Genomic DNA, 16125 nt, shown 5'->3' with positions numbered 1-16125 from the left:
TGCATGCTTTATTTTACTGCATCTCGAAGTTTTATAAAGGAGTTTTACCTAACTTCAACTTCAACGTATTAATGTATATAAACCTCATTCATATTTAATATCATAATTTACAAGATATTTATTTCAAAATATTTGTTAAACGCCAAATGCCTTGAAATTCAACAAGATCTACAAGATTCCAAGCTATAATCCTTATAGTAACAAGGCAGTTAAAACGCCAACACGAAGGTTTCATTTTATGAACTCGGATCTTACAAAGCTTTTAATAGCCATTCCATTTTACGTTATAACAATTACATTATCATTCCATTAAGGCCCTCCAAATTAATAACACCATGAAAGCAGTGACGAACCATTGAATATTAAAATGTAAACAATCAAGTGAATAAATTGATTTGGATGAAAGGATTAATGACCAAATTTACATAATCAACGCTATGTACCTATACTTTTGTATGGTTCAGTTAACAAGTCAATTAAAATTTCAACTAGAGCGACAGCCAATCGCAGTGTAGGTACGTGTACCTGCGTTAATTCGCACAAAAACAGCCCTCACCTCTTGAACTTATTAATTGTGTTTAATTACTTAACATATCTCAATTTCCATATATCTCTATGAAACAAGCAGATCAGAGTTGGTAAGATGACATTCATGCTTCTCCGCACGGCTCAGGACCGCTTCGTCCACAATCCTATTTCCTGAACCTTTTAAATCTTCCACAATGCCATGTCATCAGCATACAATTCCTAAATCGTCACCTTCCTAACTTGTCCGCATTACTATTTTGACTACAGTCCCAGATCGTCTACATTCCTATTTTACCACAGTGCCAGCTCGTCAACATTATTGCACCATCTATTATCTTGACTACGTGTCATCTGTATAAGACAACATTGGCACTTTTTAGTTACTTTTCCATTGCTTTTTTTCAATAGCAAAGTTTTGCATCAATGCCAGCACTGTGGACCATATGAAAAAGTAGACCAGTTAGCATTGTGGACCATATATAAATGTGGACAACTTAGGAAAGTGACGATTTAAGAATGTGGACGATTCAGAACAGTAGACCATATGACAATAATTTAAGAAGTTAAGAAGGTGACGATATAGGATTATGGACGAAGCGGTCCTGAACCCTCCGCCCCAGCGGGCCAACCGCGAAAACCGAAATTCGCAAATTGCGGGAATCTTTATCTTTTACTCTCACTAAGACGTAATTAGTTAGAGTGACAGAAAAAAATGCCCGCAATTGACGAACTTCGATTTTCATGGTTATAGCCCAGTTATCGTATAGAAATTAAAACTACTTAGTTTATGCCAATCCTATTTCATTACGCTAAAAGTATATAATTCTTATGAACACTATTCGTTTCAAATCTTAGGTAAGATTATTTATAAAAACATTTACCAAAACAATACAAAATACATATAAGCACATGACAAAAACCTAACCTAGGGTGCCGCCAGCAGCGGGGCAGGGCCCAAGCTGCCAGTGGTCAGGGCTGCAGAGAGAGGAACCCCCGGACTATCCGCGCCCTGTCCAAGATTACCACCTTCTGCATCTGACCCTTGATCCAACCACCTAGCGAGAGTCTCTCAAGGTGTTGATCGAGACTCTTCACTATGAGACCGTTCGCTGAAATGACTATCGGGACAATGATCGTCGACTCAACATCCCACATGGCGGTTATCTCGTGAGCCAAGTTTAGGTACTTTCTGGACTTGTCCTACTCGGCTTTCACGAGATTCTCATCATGGGGGGACGTTGATGTTGACGAGCACGGCCCGGCGCGTTGTGATCGATCTATTATCACGACGTCAGGCTTATTTGCTACAATAGTCCTGTCAGTGATGATAGATCGATCCCAATAGAGCGTGGTACGACCATTTTCGAGAACTGGCGCAGGTGAGTACTTGTAGTACGCTATTTCGCGGTCCACAAGGCCGTATAGAAGAGCAACTTGCTGGTGAATAATCCTGGCTACGAGATTATGTCTGTGCAAGTACTCGCCGTTAGCAAGATGAGAACAACCGGAAATGATATGCCTGAGTGACTCTCCAGGACGGTGACATGCCCGACAAATGTCGACCGTACCGTCCTTCAGGAAAATTTTCCGGTAATTGTTTATGAACACTATTAATATTAGCTCGTGTAAGGTAAATATTCACTTATTATCTATTAGCTACCATACAATTGTACTCTCCAAGTGCATGTTGTGACTCCTTCTTGATAAATAATGATCAATGTTACTACAAGAAGTTATCTACAACCAACAATGTGATACTTCTCTATTCTAGCAGCATTGTATTTACTTAGCTTCCAGCTTTAAATTTGTTTAACCTAATAAACTTAGCCTCCATTAAACGGGGCTCCAGCTAATCGCAGGCCATTAATAATGGGAAGTTCGATTGAGAGCAGTGCATTTCTAAGTCTTTCAATAAAGTAGACGACCGTATCAAGCTGTTAGGGATTTAGCTTCAAACGTAAAGCGCTTTTAGCATAGCTTAACAGATGGCTCTATGAGAGTAGTATCTAGATCGATTTCGAAGTTATCAAACTTATTATATAATTAGCAAAAAGATCGGTTACGTAGTTATTAAAATATATTTATTAGGTAAGTAAAAGTTTTTTTGTTGATGGTAGTAGGCATTTCTATTTAAAGTTGTACCTCCAACTTTGAAGAATAAGAATAAGAATATTTTATTTGCTTTAAACATTACCATACATAACATGCATGCAGCATTACATCGGTGTTACAAAAGGCGGTAGGTTTCTATGTTTAACCGTAGCTGGTATGCAAATATACACAAAAACTTAAAGCTATAATAATTTAAAATAAATAAAAAATATTAATTAGACCGTAAATGTCCACTACTTTTTTGTCCATTTGGTTACGTTTTCAATACAACCTTCTATGCCCGTAACAAAACGGACAAACAAAAAACGTATGAAATTTTGGGGACCTTTTTTTTCTCTTTCGAAAGAACTCGTGATTTTGAGTACAAATAATACACAAAGTGCTTTTGTTATCACTAACCTAACTCTGAGGGGTAAATATGTAGGTCATGCTGAACAACTTTTACTACAGAGTTAAGTCAGTAATAACAGAAACACCCTGTATAAAATCCAGAATCAAAAATGCAAGTTCAACTTTGAATTAAATGCCCAGCAACATACTTCAACATGTTGTGGTTGCATAATACACGTTCGGATGGTGACTACCGCAGTGTTGCTAGTGCGACGTTGCAGCTCCCGCAGTCGCCATTTGAATGAATTGTCCACTTCATGCTCAACAACTAAAAATTAAATTAATACTAGATTTGTCCTCAAACTAAACTCACTGTAACTACAAGAACACCATCCCGCAACTAATACTTCTGGAGATGACAATTGGATGACAACATTACTGCTGCGGGCACATCCACATTAATTCACTACTGTCACTATTCGAACGTTCAATCCGTCACTCAATTTATCTAGCCAATTGACAGTGACAGCGCCCGTTTCAACGCCGAAGCAGTAATGTCGCAACAGTTGGTTTTTAATTTTAATCAGGATACCTACCCTGAATATGAAACTATTTTAAATATAGATCAGTGCTTTAAACGTTCATAAAAGATGCTATGCACCATACTGAACGCAATAAAATGGCCCATTTGCGTATTTAATGGCAGTCGTCATTTCCCGCCGCCGCCTCTAGCAGATTGCGCTTCTCTGGGCAGTTATTCAGAAATTACTTAAGCAACCAGTATAAAAATAATTTCCAATTAAACGTACTTAGTTGTTATGGAACTCGAGCTCAAGTTATACTAGAAACGTACTCGCAGTCGAGATAAAATATTTTGTTAAGCTAGTTAGCTTCTCAGGGTATTTACCTAACTTTTAAATACTTAACCTAGGAAACTAGGTCAGGTGCTAGCACCTGTGGCAATAATGGCGTCTGTCTTAATAATTAGCTATGTCTACATAGAATAATGTTACTCTCTTGCGCTTGTGCATTGTTTATTAGTTTCATAATTTGTTTGCAATCATGTAAATAGCGAAGAAAGGCTTAGTCAGTATAGGAAAAGGTTGAAATGTTGAGGTAGTAAGTCCCTAGACCCCTAAGTACTTAAGGAGAGTCTCCTCTTGATTTCCAAAGAGCCATAGTAGTAAAACATAAAAAAGGCGACTGAGCGTGAGCCGTGCGCCGCGATCCTTGCAGAGTTGGGGGGCTAAGGTTCCTCCGCCGCTTAACGCCGCTCAATTCCTCCCTAGTTTTCAATCTAGTCTTCAGTGATGTTTTTTTGTGTTATGAACTTTCCAATGTGTTATTTTTAGTACTTGCAGTGAACAACATAACATAAGAAAGGCCGCTGACCGTGAGCCGCGCGACGCTGTCCTTCCCAAGGCGTAAGTAGCACTGCAAGTGCAAGAGCGCTCAATTTATACATACCGACAATAACAACATAAGAAAAGCCCCTGAGCAGAAGCCGCTTGACGCTGTCCTTGCCAACTCAAGACGTAGCACGGGAGGTGGCGTGGCTTCCTCCACCGCCGCAATATACTCAGTTTATCGTCAGTCCTGAGTCTATTTCTCTATTAAGAAGCTATATTTGTACATGCAATGATACTCATAAATACTTACGGTAACAACATAAGAAAGGCCGCTGAGCGTGAGCCGCGCGACGCTGTCCTTGCCAGGTCGCGGCAGGGCGGGGGGCGCGGGCTCGTCCGCCGCCGCGGGCGCGGGCAGCACGTCGGGCCGCTCGCGCGCGCGCCCCCGCGCCTCTCTCGGTGCCGCTCCCGATGCTCCATACATACTAGGAAGATAAAAACATTTTGAGTCAATATTAATAGAAATTATTTGACACAACGGAGGAACGAATGGTAACTGGAATAAAAAATGTGGCAACAGTTACCCGCATATTTTTAATACAAATAAAGACGTATACCGGCTTCAAAAATATGGATATGATTTACGGTATACTAAAGTAAACAATCTACTTTCGTGAAATTTAATGTCGTCTATTTTATCTGTATGCAAAGCTTTGATATTGCAAAGCTATTTGCACTGACCGCCTCCGTTTCTCCATTAAATGCTATAACATTTCTCTTTGTTTTGGAATGGCTTTCAATATCAGAGTACATTCCTATTGATTACAGAGCACAGGCGAATCAAAGGGTTAGCAATCCAGTATAAATAAGCACTCCCGATACCTATAGTAACTACGAGACAGGAGGTCACGTTGATCATCAGAAGTAGACGCGCCTGTGCTTGCATTACCATTACCAATGGAAACGCGGCCAATAAACCGTTCCCGGGATGCAATAACGGATCAATGCTAAACTGCTAATTTACAAAGGCTTCATCGAGATAACCTAACCAGGCATTTACCTATGTTTAGCGGTAACATTGTTTGCTGTAAGTCACGGTACGCTAAGAAATTATTAACGTGTTTATTTTCTTTACTTACTAAATAATTCTAAGGATATGTTAGTATAAGAAGCAAGTTCTGGTATGCGTCTAGAAAATACCTACCTATTATTTTGTTACAATCATAAAAGTTACAAGGAATGAAGTAATAATTATTTTGTAAAATAATTTTGACCGAAGAGCGAATCAAATTTGAAGAAGAAGTAAGAATTGAATGTCCTTTAAAATGCTTTCTGATACCTATCCATAGTTTTAATATACGGACATAAGTTAGTTTTAATATACTAACATAATATGGATCTTTGATCTGAAATAATTTTTTATTTTTTTTATAAACATAATAAAAAATAAATAAATAATTATTATAGGACATTATTACACAAATTGAAGTCCCACAGTAAGCGCAACAAGGGTTGTGTTGTAGGTACCTAGACAACGATATATATATATATATATATATATAATATATAATTATAAATACTTAAATACATAGAAAACACTCATGACTCAGAAACAAATATCCGTGTTCATCACACGAATATATGCTCTTACCAGGATTTCAACCCGGGACCATCAGCTTCATAGGCAGGGTCACTAGCCACGTAGCCACTAGGCCAGACCGGTCGTTAAGATTTTATAAGTTACTGGTCTCCATGCTTCGTCTACAACGAAAAATATCCTTAATTATGACCGAAACCGGGAAAACGTCCGACTTTGTCGCTTGCCATATATAATGATGACATTTGCTTGTATCTTTATACGAATCACCTGTCAAAGTGCCATAAGGCAAGCGCCAAAGTGGGACGTTCTGCTGTTTTCGGTCAAATGTTTGGGACGTGCATTATACTGCACTGAAGAAATACGTTAAAAATTCACTTCTCTTCTATGAATACTTGGGAGACACGGAACCATGTCCAAGTATCCAGTCTCGAAAGTTGTCATTACTTAAGGCGCTGCTAATACTGGCTACAATTATTTATTGTTCAAAACTTTGTTTCATTTAAGCTACTAGGCAAAATTTGGTGTCGTTTTCGTGTAAATCGGGGATGCGTAATTCATTTATGGTATCATAATTCGAAAGTAAAAACATATAAAAATATATTTAAAAAATACCTTTTTTTTCCTCTTCACGATTAAATCGCTGAACCGATTTAGGTGAAATTTAATATAGAGATAATTTGACTCCAGAGAAAGGACATAGGACAGGTTTTATCCAAAAAATCATCGCTTAAAGGTGTGAAAAGAGGGGTTGAAGTTTGTATAGGGAATGAATAGCTGCTGGACCGATTTAGGTGAAATAGAGTATAATCTACATCTTTGATTCCGTTGAAAATGGTACCAAAAGTGAATTTGGCCTTTTTGAAGACGTGCGCACATGCAACTAATAAAACTGTTCGCATAACGCGAAACACTTATTTCACATAATTTCATTTAAACGTTTTGGAGATCCTTTACTATTATAATATTTATTATTAGTATTTCCTACGACTTTGAAGACTTTTTACATCCCGAAACCGAATGTATAATTCAACATAGAGACTTATACATCTCTGTTATATTGTATTAGTTATTTATTTTAATATTATTATTATTTAATGTTTAGCCAGGTCCACAGACCAGGTATTTGCTGTTGCATTTATAAATGCTATGTATTTTCAAGTCCCTATATGATTATGTCAATGTAAATGTTGTATTGACTTGTAAATAAAAGAGCCCTTGAGGCCTACTTGTAGAATAAAGTTTTGAATTTCGAATTTTTAAAAATGAATAGTTAATTACTGAGTCAGTATTCGCACTCGTATTTTAATGCCTTTCGTTATATAGCAGTCGGTTATACACTATTATTGGACTTACATTGCATGCACATATAATTAATGCGTATAAGTATTCGTTGAAGTTTCTCACATACATTGAGTTCGCTTCAAGAATGTCAAAAAACCTCATTCGCTCTAGAATAATCTCGTAGCGCTACGCCGTAATTAATCTTATTAGCAACATCGCTATTTAAATTGGATAATATACAGCATACCTATAAAAACACGGTAAATAAATAAATCTAGAAGCGTATTCTGGTTGTACTAACGGGTTATGAATTTGATCTGGATTTCTGGATATGATCTATCGGTTTGAAGATATCATTCCTTCGACCACGGATATTATTATTCAATAAAAAAATTCAAGAGAATGCTATAAATAACCTAATGTTGATGGAAGATATTTCGAGCACTCTCAAATATCAACCTAATGATGTTCATGACGTCATCTATTCCCAGACTAATCAATCTACTTCAAGTATCCTATATCACATAAGATATTGAAAATCCATGTAGGGTAACTGTAATGTCGCCAAAAGCATCTATCACCGTTACATAAGAGCAGCGACAAAGCCGCCGTCATGCTTTCAATAATAGTCATGCTTGAACCTATTCGAACCCTAGTCCATTAGGTCGATCGATTGGTCTAATACTGACCGTTTGAACACCTGGGGCAAGTATTCAGAAACAAATTGAATACTAATATATATAACACATTTTTAATATGGATGTTTTAGCGTTAGGATTGTTATCTGTACGTTCCACGTACATTGCATGCAAGCTTATAAGCACACGCATCCCGTAGGTTTTGATAAATGTAAATTTCATAAATCAAATATTCTTGGGAAAATATGTATACCGTTAAAGTATTACGAAATGTTGTATACTATTTGTCTTCATTAGCTCGTCTCACGAAAGCGTTTTAAACAATCTGAAATCTTTATAATAAAAAGTTTTATTTTTATCCGTAACTAATATTAAGTAATACAAGTGACTAGCTCTTGTGAAAGAGGTTTTTTTTTTCCTTTTTCATTTTTCAAAGATGTTTTTAATTAACAAAACTATTGCCGTTTCATATGAAATTTACTCCTACATCTACTAATATCATCAATTTATGCATTCTATCTATAAATTACAAGTATTATTTTTATTCGATTTATGTCAAAAGTGATATTTTTTGTTGTATATTTTGTCATGACAATAGTACATTATTATTTAACAATGAAACACGTATTTAATAATTCAAACCATACCACAATAACCGACAAAACCTTCAACAAGTAATTACATATACTTGGGCAACACAAGCGTGCATTTGAATAAGCAAATCGAATTTCCATTTCTCGCCAAGCCGACTGCAACATGTATTGCGGCGAGCAGTCGAAACTTGTTGTTCACGGAGCACGCAAAGTTCGAGCGCAGAATTAACAAGGACATTAATGAGCTCGCCGCCGCGGCCCACGAGAAAGCTGGTTCTGTTTTAACAATTTTATATTTTTATTTATTGTTGATATGACCTTGAGTCGTGTTATCGGGCATCTCAAGCGTACCAATTAGTGCAAGTAAAATAGCTTATGAGACGACTCCTCCACCGCTACCACCGGTTATGACTATGACTTATTCGCTCACTTCAACATAACTTAGTGTGTAGCCATCTCGCTCGTACTCGCATATTAGTGCAAGCAAGATGTACTTGTAGAAAGTAATTTACGTAGATGCGAGCGAATAGCTGATTGGTACTCGTCATCAAGGCATCACGTTTCTGAGGCATATAGAAGATTTAGCACGACAATAGCCATGTATACAAAACTAAATTAAAACACTAACAAAACAAAAACTATATCACATTGTTAAAACAGAATCAGCCTCGTGATCTTGCTAAAGGGAAAGAGCTTATTTGTCTTTGAACCACATAAGTACGGTATTTTACGGTTGTAATCTTTGTTCATATAGCTTAGTTTTATACCATTACAAGTGTGCCTCTTATACAGATCGGTCTCGTTAGAAACTAAGGTTTGTAGGTATCGTGTCTACCGCCCACATTGTCCACAAGTTCAGTACGTAATTAAGTATCAATACTAAATTTATTTTAGTTTTTTCCAATCTAATTTTAAAATTTTTACAACTTTTTACCTTAGAGCTACGAGATTTATGTAAATAATACTCACACCTGAACGAAAAAATTTGATCTAATTTAGGACCATAGTTGGGAGCTCTTGTGTGGTTTTAGGGTAACTAAAATATACTTAAATGCTGTAGAAATATAAGAAAGGCAGTTAATTAAAATTGTACTACAATAACAATTTAACTAAACAATCGCACACAATCACACAAAGTCCCACCGTAAGCTCGATAAAGATTTTGTTTTGGGTACCTACTTGATTGGCAACCCTGGCTGTCAAAGAATCAGCAGCTGATTTTGCTAGGTCCCTTTTAATTATTCTATATTTAATTATATTTCATGTAATATTAAGCCATTTTGGTGTGAATTAAATAGTTTTAGTGTTAATTTTAATGTATACATAATAAGTGAAGTGCTTTAGTGACGTTTACAAGTGTCTTGTAATATCTTAAATTTGTAGCCGTTGTAGGTTATACATTTAAATTTGTGTTCGTCTCGGTATATTTTCTATGTTTTTATCGCTATTTATTACCAATTTTGTTTGTATTACAGCGTAGTAAATCATTGTACAGAGTCAGAACACAGTGTAGGCATAGTGAAACGTCACTATTTCATGTAAGTACGCTCGTAATATCGCTTAGCTTGAGTAAGCAATTCCCTGGTTTGTTTTGGGTCTATCCTACTATAAAATATATTTATAATGCTAACTCGCAGAGCAGCTGCAGCGGTTCGCCAGCAGGAGGCTGACAAACTCCAAATTACCTTGCTGGAATTAAAAAAATCCAAGGAATTGTGTGCTCAATTGCTTAGTGAAAGAGAGGATAGTGAAAAGGAACTATTATTATCACTTGATAGTGTAGAGAAGTTAAAGAAGGAACTATGTTCTTTAGAAAATGTTTACAATGATGTAAATTCAGAGCGGGCCCGGGTCCAGGAGACGGTTGACAAGTTTACTGAGTGTAGTGCAGCATATGAACAGGCCTTGACAGACATCAACTCATTAGAGAGAGCACTGCACGACGCCCACGAGCAAATCTACGAGCTACAGGAGGCCCAAAATATTGCTGCAGCGGCACACACTCAAAACTTATTCGAGGAACTGGTCCGGCCCGACTCACAGTTGGTTGCCGCTCCAATTGAAAACCCTGTTGTTAGTATAGATTTAATCAATGAATCCACCACACCAAGACTAGTAAATTGCAGCGGAAACAAACTCAAAAAATATATTAAATTAAATAGAATGATTAAAAAAAACCAGAGGTTATCAAAAATGAATAAATTGTTTTTTAAGAAATTGAGATTTTGTAAAATTAATGTTAATTTAGTGGATAAGTTAGACTTGTATTCTGTTCAATTAGAACATAGTAAACTACAGTATGAAACTGACACACAGATTTTAAAATCAAAAGTTCAGAGTTTGGAGGATTCTATACAATCCCTAGAAACAATAAATGAGAGTTCGAAAAAGGTGATTAATGAATATTCTTTAGCTATGGATGATTTAATATCCCAGATTAAGCACAATTCAGAGCGGTTTGAGTCGCTGACCAATGCCCAGTCATGTGCATGTAAGCAAGCGACTGGACATTTGTTGACCAGTGTACTCGATCCAAGCCTGTGTGACAGTTTACCACAACAGCAAATAAATGATAATAGCTCCTTCCACACTCCACAACAAAGCACACCTAACCTAACCTAACCTAACCTAACCTAACCTAACCTAACCTAAACCTAATATTATTATCCACTCACATGATTCCAGCAACTAAGGTTTCAACATTTCGCACCTCTAAAATGATCGTTGCAACTCGAGTTGCGAACGGAGTGTATGCGGTTTTTTATTTCTTATCTGTGAAGGGCTGCACAGATATGGTGTAAACATTTATTAAAATACAGAATACCAACGTGACAATATTTAAAAAATGTTTCAACCACATAGACATAACCACAGTATTTTTTATCTATGTTACTTTGCAAGTTGTTCGGGAAAGTGCGAGTGTTAAAAGTTGCTGCGTGTTTTAAAATGCCGTAAGTATTCAAATTTACATATTTCTGTTAGTATTATATATTAAATTACTCCGCGTTTATTGGTCTATTAGATTAAAACTATATTTTAGACCTACTTAATATTGATGACCATAAAATCTCACTTCAAACCAATAACTCTGTAGATTTTTGGCGTGTTTCCTATTTTAATGCCCTAGATTTCTATGATTACCAAAAATATCTTGAGCAACCTATAGTCATTAAATAGTTCGATTATTAAGTTACATTAATAAACACTAAAATGCATTAAATCACTGTGTATTATCCAGGATTAGCGAACAAACCATGTGACGGAAAATTGTAAGTACAAACACAGCAACTGTGGTTGCTTAAAGCATTTTTGCACATCGTAAGGCATGTGGTACACTAGACGTTGTATACGCGTTTTGGGGTGTTTGTTACTACTTACTTATAATTTCTATTTACTAATATTTCTTATATATATTGCCCGGATCCTGGGGTAGCTTGCCGTTTTTCGTCTGGCACTGAATGTGTTAACAGTTCCTATTTCTGTTGAACATCTGCACCGCGCGACTGTTGTGCTCCGCCCTAAATAGGTAGCCATCTTTGTTTTTGACATGGCGCAGGTCAGTTTGCCGGCCGCCGTGTTGTTTATTTACGTTTGTAATCAGTATAATTTCATGTGTTAATAGTTACTATTTGCTTATTGTGCTTAATTTGTTGTGAAGTGTATGTTATGGTGCATATATTATACGTGTTAGTGTAGTTATAAGTTAGTTCGGTTGTTGGTGATCGGCCGTTTTAAAAACACCAAAGTTTAGTAGGTATGTAAATACTCTTTTGTTATTTTAAGTTATAAAGCCACTATCATTGTCATAATTGCATAAATTATGTATTTTATTTCAAGGTAATTAGTGTCTTAAACGGTTATTTACTATATTTTTGTACTTCAGTGTCTAAATTAGCCACAAAAAAATCACGAATATAGCACATAGTTACACGCCAGGTGGAGCAATTCGAAAGTTCCTTATCAGAATTTGAATCAGTTTTACTCTGCAATTTTATAGGTGAGCTATCAAGGTGTTTGGTATCAATTAAAAGCTTATTAAGCCTTCTTTAAATTGAATTAAAAAAAAGATATGTTATCGATTTAGATTTTTTATTAAAAATAGTTTTCTACTATAACTCGGAAATTATTCCTTTGGGTAAACTTCGTGAATTTTTAATAATTATTTTTATTATAACAGCAAATAGCTAAAGTAAGAAAATAAATTTCTTTGTTTCTTTACCATTATAAAACCGAAAGAATCATTCCAAATGCTTAAGCAGAAGCAAAGTTATCGATTTTTGAAGATATCACGACACTGTGCCGTCGTATCTGCGAAATGGCAGAGCAATTCAGGGCACCTTTCGTTAAAATCGGAATCATGTGAGTGGTTATGTATTGTGATGAAATTGGGAGCAATATGAGCTCATTTTTAAACGATTACCTAAAGGGACTTAGTACAATCAGCAATTGTCTGCCTCACAGTAGCTTTGAAAATATCTTAAGACAAATTTTAAATGACAGTAATATTAATTCTAAGACAACACTGCTAATTCTTATGGGTAATAGGGGAAATGTGAACAAAAATAATTTACTTAAATACTTTGAACAGTTAAATTCACTTGCAGTGCATGAAATTATTATTTTCACATTCCCCTATTGTGAGCAAATGTCAGAGGCAGAAAATAACATTAGACATAAGTTGAATATATCTCTATATAATCTTTGTACATATAGTAGTAAGTTTATCATAATTGACACTAACAAATTTGTTAGTAAATACCATATGCCTATGGTGTTTTTGACTAAAGGTAAGTGTTACCTTTCAAATTATTACAAGAGACAAATAGCTTTATCGCTATCCTATTTACTTGACATTTCTGCCAAGAATTTGGCAGACAACTCTGCTCCTATTGAGCAGCCCAGTATGAGCTTGGAATTGGTTCCAGTCATAACCAATGATTTAAACTAGCTGTTAAGACAAAAGATTCTGTCTCTGGCAATTTAGTTTTAAATAAATATAATGAAAAATACTGTAAACATGGAAAGTATATCCACCTGGTGCATCAAAACATTCAATGTATTAGAGGAAAAGATTTACAGATTGAACTTTTTATGAACGATTTTTATGTTGATATTTTATGTATTACTGAACATTGGTTAACAAATAATGAATTAATGCCTCAGTTTAATAATCATCAGGTGGGAAGTTCGTTCACCAGAATTAGTTCCATACATGGTGGGTCGTTAATTATATTAAATAGTCAGTTAAAATTTAAGGAACGTAAGGATATTGTATCCATGTCTGTTGAACGGACTATAGAACTAAGTGCAGTAGAATTGGAGCAATTTATTGTTGTCTGTGTGTATAGGCCGCCATTAAGTAATTTTGAAATATTTGAAAGTGTAATGGATTCTGTGCTACTTAAAATATCATCTTCTAGTAAGAAATTATTTATATGCGGCGACTTTAATGTAAATATTTTGGAAAATTCAACAATGTCTTGTAGATTGTTGAATCTATTCAAATCTGGTAATCTCAACCACATGTTTATGGAGCCTACTAGAGTGACTGCTACTAGTGCAACCTGTATAGATAATATTTTCACTGATATTGTTCCTATTACTAAAAAAGTTATCAGTAATTTAGAATCAGACCACTTAGGTCAATTAATGGTATTTGAGACATTAAGGAAAAATACTTTGAGAAAACAAATAACTTTTGTACCAGTAACCTCGGACCGCGTAGAAAGAATGAAGCAAAGTCTAGTTCAGGCGCTACCCTTTTTGTCTTCCGATATGGGTCCAAATAGTATGTATAATTCATTCTTTCACACTTTTATGGATCATTATAATGCGATATTTACTTCAAAATCGGTCGTAGTTAGTGGTGCATCAGTTTTTAGTGAGTGGGCTACTGCGGACTTACATCAACGAAGACGTGCACTGTATGCCTTGTATGAGGAACGGCGGTTTAACACGAGTGATGAATTTAAAGAACATGTCAAGCAATATTCGAAAAAGTTTAAAATAGATTGTCATATAGCTAAGCGAAATTATCTAAGTCAAAGAATAAAAAATAGTCCCAACATTATTAAAGCAACCTGGAAAGTAATCAATGTGGAGACTGGTCGCTCGAAACACAGAGTGAATGATTTTAAACTAAATATTGATAACAAAATTATAGATTCCAATTTAGAAGTAGCTACAGAATTTGAAATTTTTTTTCACTGACGTACCAGTTTTCACAACTAAGGATTTAAATTCATCACCCTCATCCGCTGTTACTCTATTAAAAGATAACGCTCCAGAGTGTTGTGGAGATTTTCATTTTGAACGTGTTTGTACCTCCGATGTAGTAAAGGCGTTTAATTCGGTTAATGTCAAAAAAACGAATGACCTCTGGGGAGTCTCTGTCCATGCTGTCAAATCCTTAGTAGAAATTATAGCGCCTGACTTAGTAATTATATTTAACAACAGTGTTGATTGCGGCGAGTTTCCTGATTTAATGAAACATAGTAAAATAACTCCTTTATTTAAATCGGGTAGCAACTCTGACCCCACTAACTTTAGACCGATATCTGTGCTACCAACGTTCAGTAAGATTTTTGAAAAATTAATTCTTTCACAATTAGTACGACATTTTAACGTCAATAATTTAATGCATAATAAGCAGTTTGGTTTTACACGGGGTCGCTCGACAACCGATGCTGGTGTTGAGCTAATTGAGCATATCTTCGATGCCTGGGAGGAGTCACGAGATGCTATAGGTATCTTCTGTGATTTGTCTAAGGCCTTCGACTGCGTTTGTCATGAAACATTAATCAGGAAACTACACTATTATGGAGTTAGAGGAGCGGCACTGGATTTACTTAAGTCCTACTTAAATGGTAGAATACAAAGGGTCGATGTGAATGGACAGCGATCACCGGGGTCATTGGTCTCTATGGGTGTACCACAGGGGTCAATATTGGGACCTTTCCTGTTCCTTATCTACATAAATGACTTGCCATTCCTTGTAAAGACCCACCATGATATAGTATTGTTTGCAGACGACACTTCACTTATTTTCAAAGTCAAACGACAGCAACAAGCTTACAATGATGTAAACGATGCTATTTCAAAAGTAGTAAATTGGTTCAATGTTAATAATTTATTGTTAAATGAGAATAAGACTAAATGTATTAAGTTTGTCACTAGTAATGTAAGGCATGTAAAAACAAGTGTCATTGTGAAGGATGAGGAATTGGAATTAGTTGATAGTACAGTTTTTCTTGGTATAACTTTAGATTCTAAACTCCAGTGGGGTCCCCATATTGCTACTCTTTCGAATAGACTGAGTTCTGCAGCTTTTGCAGTAAGCAAAATCCGTCAGTTAACTGATGTAAAAACAGCTCGATTAGTATATTTTAGTTACTTCCATAGCATTATGTCATATGGTATTTTACTGTGGGGTGGTGCTTCAGATATAAATACCATTTTTGTTCTGCAGAAGAGGGCTATTCGAGCAATATATAAAATGAACCATAGAGACTCACTGAGAGATAAATTTAAGGAAATTGACATCATGACAGTGCACTGTCAATACATTTATGAGAATATTCTGTATGTGCATAAAAATATTGCCGATTTTAAGAAAAATTGTGACATTCATAATATTAATACTAGAAATAAACATAAGTTCGCCGTGCCCTTCACTCGGCTCCATAAAATTAAAA

General features: G+C 35.7%; 1 protein-coding gene across 2 annotated transcripts in view; it reads right to left on the bottom strand.

The window, feature by feature from the left end:
* Positions 1-16125, bottom strand: part of LOC133522111 (inactive rhomboid protein 2) — a 224983-nt gene that overhangs the window by 41311 nt on the left and 167547 nt on the right. For both annotated transcript variants that reach the window (XM_061857323.1, XM_061857324.1), the window contains exon 3: positions 4630-4804. In XM_061857323.1, the coding sequence (XP_061713307.1) occupies positions 4630-4804 (175 nt within the window). The remainder of the gene's footprint in view (positions 1-4629; positions 4805-16125) is intronic.

The sequence above is a fragment of the Cydia pomonella genome, chromosome 10 (assembly GCF_033807575.1).
Source record: "Cydia pomonella isolate Wapato2018A chromosome 10, ilCydPomo1, whole genome shotgun sequence".
NCBI classification, from domain to species: Eukaryota; Metazoa; Arthropoda; class Insecta; order Lepidoptera; family Tortricidae; genus Cydia; species Cydia pomonella.
Note: the sequence above shows the minus strand (reverse complement) of the source record. Positions and strands in the feature narration are given on the sequence as shown.